This window comes from Marmota marmota, unplaced genomic scaffold, assembly GCF_001458135.2.
Source record: "Marmota marmota marmota unplaced genomic scaffold, marMar, whole genome shotgun sequence".
NCBI lineage: Eukaryota > Metazoa > Chordata > Mammalia > Rodentia > Sciuridae > Marmota > Marmota marmota.
In genome coordinates, this window is record NW_025999842.1 from 17,475,256 (window position 1) to 17,487,622 (window position 12,367).

Consider the following 12,367-nt stretch of genomic DNA (forward strand, 5'->3'; position numbering starts at 1 on the left):
GTTGGTCAATAATCTGAAGAATTTTCATGGTCCTTTGAATGCTATTACTTTTTTTCTTTTTCTTATTTGCAGTAATAACCTCCCTCAAACAAAAAGTACACCACCGCAAAAGTATATGATTTTTTCAAACAATTCAGAAAACTATGCACATATATGACTATTATCCCCAATGAATATGACTTTAAAATGATTTAAAGCAATCACTTTGGGGAGTGCAATGCTTACTCTCAAAATTTTTATAACATTTACCTTTAATATTCACTTTTTAAATAGATACTTATTGAGCCAAGCACTACTTGGTTCAGAGGACCCAGCTATGAATGAAACAGATAAGGTCCCTGCCCTCATGAAATGGCTATTCCATGGGAGAAATAGACATTAAATAATCACACCATCAGCAATGCAAATATAGTTGTGAGAAATGCTCTGAAGGAAAAGTACAGGATAAATACAATAAGGGAATGCCTTTCTGAGGAAGTGCTCTATGACCTGAGATCTGGAGTGGAAGGAGTAGCTTGGCATGTTCCAGAAACAGTGGGAGCCAAGAGAGTGCACTTGTCATATTCTCATTGGAGGTAAATCTTTATCATCCTCAGGGAAATAGTCAAAAGATCTTCAGAGCAATGAATAAGACATGTGATAAACATTAAGAATACATTTTTTAATATTAAGAATTGAGCATGTCTATTAAATAATGATACCAGCTTTTTTCCATGACTCTGAAGTTATTAAAGGTGACTAGTTCCAAGAATGTGTTCAGAAATGCTGGCGTTGCTATAGCAAGTGTAATGCCTCTGCTCTTCCCACATGAGTCCGCTGCACTTGGTCAGTTTTACTCAGTGGGGAATGAGGGTATATTGTGCAACATCTGGCAACATTTTGGGTTATCTACAGGAGTGAGGGTATGATTGGCATTTAGTAGGTAGAGGCCAAGAATCCTGTTAATCATCATACAATGTATATGACAACTCCCCACAGCAAAAACCATTCTAGCTCAGAATGTCAGTAGTATTGCAGTTGAGAAACCCTACCTGGATCTAGTCACCAACCAATATAGCACATGGGGACTGTGGTATCTATTTGCCACCACCTCAGCCAAGACATTTATTTCTGATTACCATTATCAGTGTGCATTCTCAAAATGATGCTGACTTTCAATTTGTCATTCCTGTTTTTATTAACCAATGTCCATTCTAGCATCATCTGTCATCTACAGTACAACATCTCATTTCTATTATAATGTTCTCTCCTGCTATGCTTTGACCCAGAACCCTCCCTTCTCATCTCTTACTCTTACATCATATCAGGTAGAACTGTTTGTTGCAACATGATTAAATGTTCAGTTGTATCAAGTCCCCCATTCCAAAAGCTCTGTTTACCTCATGACTTCCTTGAACCTGTCCTCCCCTGAGGACTGCTTCTCTTGTAGCCCTCTCAAGTGGCAGCATTATTTATTTTATCACATCCCACATATTTCAAGGATGAGTGGAGAGATTGTTCTCAGCTTTGTTTCTAAATCATTAATCCTTAGACGAGTTGTTCAAGAAGACCATGACAAAGACATGCTGTTCTGAAGGTAGGACTCTTCAGCTCTCTTACTCGATTCTCTTCCTCACTTTAGTCAAGGTCATTTTCCCTTATTCACTGAGAACCCTGGCACCTGGCTTGCAGCCTTCCCTTTATAACCTTTCAGGGTCTTCAGTGTCAGCATGGAAGATCTCTTCAGCTGCATGGTTCTTGGACCTTCAACCTGCTTTATCTCCAAAAATGTTCTTCTCCTTCCACTGAACCACCCACTCCTATGGTCACACCTTGGGCCTTGTCATTTGTAATTGCTTCATTTTTGAAATCGCTACACCAGCCACTTTACTCTTCCAGAACCTCCTCTCCTGGATTGCTGATTTATTTACCCCCATTAGGACTGCACTGTGACATCACTACACTGTCTCACCTACTGGCCCTGCTTTTTTTTTTCCCCCACAATCAAACCTTTCTTCTCCCCATTTTCCTTCTTAAACAGTTTATATTCTATAACTCTTGCTAAATCCTTAATTTCTTGCATTCCTGATATTTTTCATGCATTTATCTGAAAAAAAAACTCCTATTCAGATGAGCCAAACTATCTGTATTTCACGCCTACATTGTCCATTGGAGACCAGTTCAGAAAATCTTTAGATACAATAAGAAAAAACATGCCCAGAGGTTTAGTATGTGTTTGTGGGCCACCTATTTATTCCCTGCTATTCAAGGGGCAATCCTTTTCTACAACTAAGCCCAATATTGCTTATCTGCTTTAAATTCCATCTTTCTTATTTTCTTGGTGACTTGTTGGTTATAGCAGAGCTGTGCTTCTACTACCCCTCTGTGCATATAACCCATAAATTATATCTCTAGCCAAGACTTCTTTCTGAGCTCCATCCATGAATCAAACTATATATTTGACATCTGCTCTTGGGAGTCTTAAAGACAACTCAAACTTAACATGTCCCAAACCAAATTTATCATCTTCTTCTCTGCAGTTCAGATCCTTTTAAACTGGGAATAAAACAGAAATATAGACATCTTCATGGTGACCTCCTTCCTTCCCACCTCCATATTTAGTCCACCACCAATGCCTCTATATTTCTCTCAGAATAGCTTTCAAACCCATTCATCTGGAACTCTATTCCCATACTCCAGTCCATGGTCCAAGTCCATAACTCATCTGAACTATAGCTGCAGTCCAGAGCTGCTCTTGTCTACCCCGGTCTCCCTTTCCTCTCTTGATACTGCAGCTTGAGTGACTTTTTTTCTGTGACTTTCCATGACTCTTAGGATAACCTGACCAAGATACCCTCATGAGTGGGCTCCAGCCTCTGCTACTTTGGCCTCACCTATACCAGGCTCTCCCCTTTCCTCAGGGTTCTAGCCATTAACCATCTGTAGACATTGTGTAAGGGTCATTCTCCTCTATTCCACAGGATCATAGCATTTGCTGTTCTTTTGTCTGGAAAATTTCCTCTCATCCTTTTACCAGGGTAATTTATTATGTCCTTAAGCTTGCACCTCCAGGAACTTTAGGAAGGCCAGATTACTTGATTAATGTGTAACTGCCTAACTAAACTGAATGTTCCATGAGGACTGCTGCCACATCTGAGTTTGCTCACTGTTTTTGCCCTGCTACCAACAGGCTGAATAAATATTTGTAAGATGAATGAATGAGGCAAGGAAGGATACAAAACTGTTCATATACAATTAAATTCCTTTCTGTTTATTATTTCTTAATCATTCTCCGTGATTTCTTTTTGCTATTATAATGGCCATTGCTATCAACTGTAGAATCGTAAAAATTTATAAAGTATTTTATAAAAAATAAGATTAAGTTCCATTACTTTTAGCAGCCTTCCCAGATAAATAAGTAGAATTATTTTCGTATTAATGTAAGGAAAAAGAAAGGATTAAGGCTGTTTATACAACTTGGCTGTTTTTGACATGTAAGAGTATAACATCTTATTGGGACCCTTACTTGAAGACTACTTGCATGTTCTTGTATATAGAAGTAGTAGGCAAACACTGATATAGAAATTCAGTTGAATTTTCAAATTTGAAATGCAGATGTTTAAAACCACATAGCCATTTTGGAATTTATAACATAAAAAGTGATTGAACTCAGTCAAATTTTATTCTATGAAAATGAGACCCTGTGGGATTTCTGTGATGAAATTATTCCCTTTTTGAATGGAGGTAGTGACTAGCACTAATGCAGTGACTTGCTGTGAGTAGGGTATACACTGTTATGAATTTCATGCTCTGCATTCAATTTATCAGTTTTTGCCATCCATCCAAGAATGAAGGTTACAGGCTTAAAGTCATGAATACTACTATTCCCCAAGACCTCTCTTATTACACTCCCCATTACTGATGCTGACATACAGTCAATCAAGTGGTTGCTCCCTGATGTTACTAAAAAGCAATGTGTAGCTCAGGGAGTATAGGCTTCTCACTGTTGCACCAGGCCCAGGCTTGGCTCAGGAGCCTGATTGGGGGTCACCGGAAGTCCTAGTAGGCTTCAGGTGAAAAGAGATAAAGGAACATAGCTTTCTAGGAACTTCCCACTAGAACCATAATAGGAAGCATACATAATTTGAAGTAGTCACATTAGAAAAAAAAATGGTAAAAAGAAACAGGTCAAATTAATGTTAATTAATTTATTTTATATAAACAGGTCAAATTAATGTTAATTAATTAATATATTTTATATAAACCAAATATACCCAAACTATAATAATTTAAACATGTAATCAATATTAAAACATTAATGAGATATTTTTCATTCTTTTTTCATACCATCTTTGACATCCTGTATAGATCTTACACTAACATCACATTTTTATTTGCGAGCCACCTAGGGAGCTATGTGTGACTAGTGGCTCTCATGTGAAACAGTGCAATTCATCGGGTTCTTGTAGAAAAGGACATTGGAGTTGCATTGGGTAAGGCAGGCCATAGAAAAGGACATTGAGTTGCATTGGGTAAGGTGGGCCATAGAAAAGGACATTGAGTTGCATTGGGTGAGGTAGGCCACAGCACTACCTGTGAATTTTGAGGTGGCAACAATTCTTTCATGGAACATTTTTCTCAGAACTTGATTGTTGTCCTTTGACACTCAAATCTGTATTCCCTTGAGAAATATAGTTGCTTCTTCATGTATTTTTCCAGGAATTAGGAAGTTTTAGGATATGTTTTTTTTTCTTTTGTTTCCCAGATAGTAAAAGGAAATTCCTCTAAATTGAAGGGTGTAGTTTGCTAATTTGGTGTGTTATAGATGCTGACAGAGAGCTAATTGCAAGTAAGTATCTGCTCATCAGTTAATTAGACATGGTACATGGCAGACTTTGATTCCTCTCCTCCCTGGCTTATGATTATTACTTGGTAAAGTGGGCTTGTCACCTTCCAGCAGTGTTCATTGGCCACATGTTCCTTTACACTGGAGGGTTGAAGTCTTTTGCAGATTTATATCTGAGAATTGAGTGGGAAGTTACTTTCGGAATACAATATTGACTTGTTGATTAGTGGGCCTTTATTTCTTGCCAAATGTTGGAGTATTTGTTTCTGCTTTTAAAGATTTCTAACATATTGGTTCCAAAATATTTGGGATCTTGTGCCAAGTGTTGTCTTAAATATTTAGCTTGTTATTTTCTTTAAGCTTGAATATTTCAAGCCAAGCTGAATGATCCTGTGAAATCGTGCAGCATCACTATTGTTTCAAAGTGGAGACCTTTCTCCTTTGCCAAATTTCATTTTACAGCTGCTCTTTTCCTGGCAAAATTTATTTACTCTCTACATATATATGAAATGCAAATACTGATTTAGGCTTAATAATAAGGACATGCATTGTGGCACTATATTTGGAAAATGAGTAAGGAAATATTTTAAGGAAATTGTTTTAATATATTCTGTTCCATGGCAAGTTAAATTTTTAAAAATCTATTTATTTAGTATTTAAGATGATAGAAAGGGGGAAAAATTCATGAAAGTTTTAAATACATTTTCTAAGATTGCAATAAAAATCTACATTCTACCTCAAAACTTTAAGTCACAGTATAAAAATTAATGTTTTGGAAGCATGATTTCAAACATCTATGATCTCATGTTATTATATTCATGTATATTATTCTAAATGGCTGATTTTCTGATTATTATACATAATATAAATATAAAATTATGTGGGACTTTTGTACCCTTTGTCCCCCTCAGGCATACATTTTGGAGCTCATATTTACAGATTATTTTTTTAAGCAAAAAAAGGAATAACTCTCAGTGTTATGTTTTCAAAATGTCTGCTCTTGGGCTGGGGTTGTGGCTCAGTGGTGGAGTGCTTGCCTGGCACGCGTGAGGCACTGAGTTTGATCCTCAGCACCACATGAAAAATATAAAAAGTATTGTGTCCATCTACAACTAAAAAAAATTTAAAAATTTAAAAAACAATGCCTGCTCTTGAACTTTTGTTTTTTTTATCTGTAAAATAGAGCTAACAATACTACCTGCATCCTAGGGCTATTATGAAAGTTGAATGAATCAATAATTATAAATCTCTAAGAAGAGTTCGCTAAATGTGGTATAAGCATTGTGTTTGTTAAATACACAAAAGTGTCATCCTTTTAGGAAAGATTTTTTCAAAGACTTTCTAAAGATGTACTTAGCTGTTATAATTTTTCTGTTACCATTCTGTTTCCTCATTTCTTCAACTGAATGATGCCGATTAATCTCCATTCTAGGCTTTACATAGGAACTTATAAAAATTATTTATGCTTCTGAACATGGTTTTCAATTAGTGATTTTAAGTGTTCCTAGAGCTAGAGCCACTAGATGATTGTTCAGTGACAGTCACCATTTCAAAACTCACTGCCACATTTTAACTAAAAACAATCCACCCACCTTCCCACGAGAGCTTCCTATATCATCACCTTCTGTCAAGTTATTCTCTTTCCACAGTTCTGACATTTCTGAGGCTTCCCAGTTGAAAATGTCCAATAGAGCTTACTGACTGCACTCTGGAATTTCATGGGAAGCATTTAGTTAGCTTTAAGGTGGTGATTTGTGCTTCATGTAATATACCAGGCAACCGGTGCACCTGCTGGGCAGAACCCTGTCAATAAACCAGCCATGAAGGCAAGGCTATGGCCACTCTGTGCTTTTCCTGAGCAGCCCTTGTGCACTAAGAAGGAGGGACTGGATGCAGGAATTATCAGCACAGGAGAGGCAATGCTCAACCATCCTTTTGCTGTCTTTACTCAGCTTTAAGTAGAGTTTGCTGTCCAGAAACAGGGTTTCACAACCTGTAGCTCTTTTTTCCCTAATCAGCATTTGCTCACTTTTCCTGTATTTATTAATGAAGTATTATGTCTTGTGGGGAGACATCTTAAGTTACAAAGCTGGAGAAAGAATCAGTTAGAGTGGGAGTCACAGATTGGAAAGAGTCACACACACACAAACACATCAAGAGCAAATTTTGTACTCAGAGGTGTACATGCTGAGGGGATCAGGACCTAGAATTAGGCTCACGGGTCCAAGAAATGGACTAATACGAAGACACAGATGGATGGACACACATGAACACAAACTTAGAAAGAGGGGCACTAGTAGGAGATAAAAAGATGGGACAAAGGAAAGAATCAGAGAAAAGAAAACAAGGACATAGCACAGGGCTGGGATGTGGTAGAGCACTTGCCTAGCATGTGTGAGGCACTGGGTTTGGTCATCAGCACCATATGAAAATAAAATAAAGGTATTGTGTTCATCTACAACTAAAAAAATATTTTTGAAAAAGAACATAGCACAGAGGAGATTTTTTTAAAAAAAAAAATGTATGAACGTGAAGGTCAAATTCAGTGCACTGGAAGCCAAGTTCCTTCCATCAGGGTGGAAAGATGGGATAGCATTCAGGAAGCAGGGCTGTTGAGAGGAAAAAAGTTGACTTGATTGTTCTCCTTTGTAGTATTCAAGAAATGCTGACAGGCCAGAGGCTCTGCCACTCAGAATCTCACAATGACAGCGTCCTGGCAGCGCTGAATCAGCAGAGGAGTGACGGTATCCTCTGTGATGTCACCTTGATTGCTGAGGAACAGAAATTCCATGCTCACAAGGCAGTCCTAGCAGCATGCAGTGACTACTTTCGGGTAAGTTAAGGTAGTTTGTGTGACTTAGGATATCAGTAAACCAAGAATGACAGTGTTTCCTGATCTGTCACTCAAGCATGAACCAACTAGAATGTGTCTCCAGAATTGCAAACATTGGTGACATATGTTTTTTCCCTGGGAAAAATGAGATCTGGGGGCCCATTGAGATACATCCATATCTGGATACATGGCTGTTTGTCCCTATGGAAGACAGACATGTCTTTCACATCTGAGCCAAGGGGTATCTGGTACTTTACCCTCATTAGAAAATGTGGTATTGTAGTTCTCCATATGGGGGTGTGGGCCAGGGGAGGGGTGTTCCTGGATTAAGGACAAGAACAATCTGTAAAACAACTTCTTAAAAAAAAGTTCCTAAATATATGTAGTGTTTCTGATTTTTGTACATTTTTATGCATGTTCTATACATGTTACCGATGTTTTCTAATTATTCGTTCCTGGCACAGAATTGCAATTGGTCTCATAAACCTTAATGTTGACACATGTGACTGAGTAAGATATATTGTTTTGTTTAGTAGAACTCGGGAGTTCGATTTCCAGCTACTAATGATATGTGGGGCTCTGATGATCTTTTTGGGGAGAAGAAAGTGTATATTATGTTTATAGCTGATTAAGTGCCATTCATTTAGCATTTCCTGTGCTTTTGGCAGACAAGGACTTTATATGCATATCTCATTTAATCCTCATAAAACCCATCGTTCAAATGCAGATGAGTACTATTAAAATCACCATTTTATGTGTAAGGAAAGTGGATCTCAAAGGTTAAATAATTTTTAATAAATCAGAAAGTAAATAACAAGTCACACAGTTCCTAATTGGCAGATATGAAACTGAAAGTCATGTTTAATTCTTATGCTATTCTCTCTCTTATTTGATTATAAAAAGGACAACCTGGAAAATTATTAGCTAGGTACTAGTTTTTTTGAAGTATTAATTCTTAAATATTCATTTTTAGGTTCTTATAAAAATTTATTTTTAATGTTACTTTGCTAATTAGTGACCAATATTTTCGAAACATAATAAGTCTATATGCATGGGAATACAAATTTAATTGTGATTGGTTTTTTAAAGTCCTTCACCAAAGTCTCTAAGTGATATAAAAACCAACCCAGACTCATGGAAATCCTTTGGTTAATTTGGATATTTCCCATAATGATTTTGTGTTTCATGTTTAGAGACAACATCAACTGCACTCCATTGCAACTATTAGTGTTAGAGAATTTTCAAAGATTCCAAATGATAAAAGAAATCCTTTTAAAATTCTTTTAAATGTGACAAAACTGAGTAATGTTAAGGAAAAGAGGTAATTAATTGAAATTTCTATTTCTAGAATAAAAAAATAGGGATTTGATTCAAAACTCCAAAATGAAGCTGAGTACTTTATCTGTGAAGTGACCTTTTAGTTCAGTTAATACAGTGATGCATGTATGTACTCTCACATTGTCAGGTATTAATCTTCCAGAGAGGTTTTATTATTCAGAGGGTTTTTGAAACAATAAAATACTTTGAATTGTGTGCATGTTATGTAATATGAGTTTTGTCATCTCTTAGACTATAATATAGTCTTCTTGGTGCTTAACTTCTCTCCACTTAGATCTCTGCCTGTTGGGTTTTTAATTTAATTTTTCATTTTTAATTAAATTATTTAATTTTATTTTTTATTCTTCTTAGTTATATATGACAGCAAAATCCATTTTATATTTAGGACCCCCTTCTTATGGATATACACAATGGTGGGATTCACTGTAGCGAATTCATATATGTACTTAGGAAAATTATGTCAGATTCATTCCACTGTCTATTCCTATGTACATATATAAATATACCACAGTGAATCTCACAATCATGTACATGTGTAAGACAGTAACTAAAAAAACACTATAAGTAAATAATAGGTCAGTAGAATAGAGGGAAAGGAATCAGGGGTAGGAGGAAGGAAAGGGAAGGGGAAGTACTGGGAACTGAATTAAAACAAATTATATTCCCTGTCTTTATAATTATGTCAAAATGGATCCTATTATCATGTATAACTAAAAAGTACCAATTAAAAAGAGCCAGGTTGTGTTGCTATACTGAATAGATTGTGGTATAGGAGAGGATCAATTGAGCTCAGGGAATAGCAATCTTTTTTAAAAAAAAATATTTTTAGTTATAGATGGATACAATGTCTTTATTTTTATGTGGTGCTGAGGATTGAACCCAGTGCCTCACACATGGTAGGCAAGCACTCTACCCCTGAGCCACAACCCCAGCCCCAGAATAGCAATCTTTTATGATGGGTAGTAAATATGTCCACCCTTTGCTCTGGAGTGAGACTTCATCATACTGGACAGTAAGCATTCCCACACTTCACTCTGCAGAGATACTATATCAAGAATTTTGAGCAAACCTGCCCTATGCTCTTGACTTTTATAACCCTCTGTCTTCCAAGGCTGTTGGCTATAGAAACATACTTGAAAATAGAATTCAAAACAAAGGATAGTCATTGGTCTATTCACAATATATGCAGAAATGCTAGATACCTTTGGAGAACTGTTTTCCAACAGCCACATGCCCTGGACTAGAATTATATTTGTTTCCTTGTGTCTTGTGCTGTACCCATATAAAACCTAGAAACAATATCCTGTTGTAGTAATTTCTAAGTATCTCATAACAATGATAAAGTTGCCTTTGTAAATCACTTTGTAAGTGATCAATAAATATTTATTAAGTGAATAAAGAAATGTTTTCTAATTATCATAGAGTTCCATGTATATTTCAATTCTTAATATCTTGAGTATTTAAAATATACAAATGACTCTTGGAGTTTTCCTTCTAGTGTTAATTAAGTACTTTGATACAAGTTACATTTTTGTACTCCATACTCTGATATCTAGAAAATTATTTTAAAGCTTAAGTACTTCTTGTTCTGTTCAAGAAGCTGGGACTCTCAGAGGGAGAAGGCTCAAACTTTGATGTAAACCATTTTCTTATATTGGTCTGAGAGTTAACATCAGTTTTGCTTGCTTAAAATATGAATAATGAATGAGCAGTTCAGCACAAAGTACTGTGATTTCCTGTGATCATTAACATTTGAAAGGTTTAAAATCACATTCTTGAGTAAAAAATAATGACTTCAAGAATTAAGATTATCGACAATTTCAATTGTGTGGGCACAGCATGGCATTAGTCAAATGCTGTAACTGAATCACAGCAGGAACTTCTTTTCTGAGAGAGCAGAGCAATGGTAGAAGAAGAAAGGAATGGACTTAGAAGTCAGGTCTGAGTTTGAATCAGGGACTCTACCTGTATCTGTCTGTTTGCCATTGTTTCCCACCATGCTTGGCAAATAGCAGGTTTTCCCTTAACAACGTTTTCTGAGTAATTCATCCTCTTCACCATCTATGCTATGAATATACGAAGGTCTTTTTATTGCTGTGCACCTTTTGTTTTTTAAATTGATCTAAATTGATGACCATCAAACAGAGCTCTCATGGGTTATATAGAGATTTAAATGGGAACAAATAAGGTAAATAAATCACTCGGCTCAGTGACTAATGCACAGCTGAATTTGAATAAACACGAACTGTTTCTCTCTTTTGGTTAACCTGTGGCTCTTGGCTGTGCCATGTTTGGGTGTTAGTGGGAAGAAAGTTCAATTCATCTTTATGCTCAGCTGGTCACACCTTCACTCACCTTTTGATTTGCCAGAATAACCTTTGATTCCACCTTTTCCTATCTTTTCACTTTTTAATCTGACACCCCTTCTCTCTTCTTAGAACATTCCTGTAACCACTTATCTTTTCTTCTCCTCTGATTGTTCCTTTCCAAATCCTGGTGCAGGACTGTGTGATTTACTTCCACCTCCTGCTTAGGTCCTCCTGACCACCTGACTGACTACTGCCAGACCCCTGGGATGACCTTCCAGACCTTTAGGTATCATTCATCTGACCCTTTGTTGTCTTCTGCTCATTCAGTGTGGTGGCAACACCATTCTCCAGATACCTCTGGATCTTTGCACTCTCAGCTTTGCACCTGTAACTTCCTATTGGCTTCTCAGTCTATCTTCTAAGGTTTATCACAGCCAACAACAAGGGTACTGGCATGCACAATGCCTGATCTTAACTATCCTCTACTATTTCCCTAAAGTCATATGTAAGGTACTCCTTTTATCTCCTTCAAAGAATTAAATATTATGTACTATGGGTTGTGGTCACTTTGCCAGTAACATTTCTGAGGGGGACTGTGACTAGCCAAGGACTAATGAAGCCCATAAAAGTACAGTTGAACACAAGTGAATTGAATCAGATATACCGGGAGAGTTAGGGGCCTTGTGATCTAGAAAGTGTGTAAGAGGTGAGGCTGAGGCAGCCTTTTATCCCTTATCTTTGGAAGCCCCATTGACCCTTGAAGGGAGCATGTAAATTTCAGGGCTCCAACATGGGCAGCCCTGGGCTACAGGCTACCCTGTAGGTTCTGAAGGCTGTTGTTTTATATTTGCTGTCTCCAGCTTAAATCCCCACGAACGCCTGCACTTTCTGGCCAAGGAAGCAGATGTCTTGGCTATCTAATGTAGCTTCATATATGTGTTGGTAAAGTGATTCAAATATGACATTTGGAAAGTTAAATATTTGAGCTTCTTTTTCTGTTAGAGCCAGAGTGTACTTCTGCCTGTGTAATTTTTAGACTTGAGAGAAGGGCATCAAACCATG

At 36.9% G+C, this 12,367-nt stretch overlaps 1 protein-coding gene across 4 annotated transcripts in view; it reads left to right on the plus strand.

Annotated features, from left to right (window-relative positions):
- The window catches only part of Klhl32 (kelch like family member 32), a 192,128-nt gene that overhangs the window by 47,300 nt on the left and 132,461 nt on the right, over window positions 1-12,367 (plus strand). For all 4 annotated transcript variants that reach the window (XM_015499464.2, XM_048811362.1, XM_048811400.1 and 1 more), the window contains exon 3: window positions 7,478-7,658. In XM_015499464.2, the coding sequence (XP_015354950.2) occupies window positions 7,478-7,658 (181 nt within the window). The remainder of the gene's footprint in view (window positions 1-7,477; window positions 7,659-12,367) is intronic.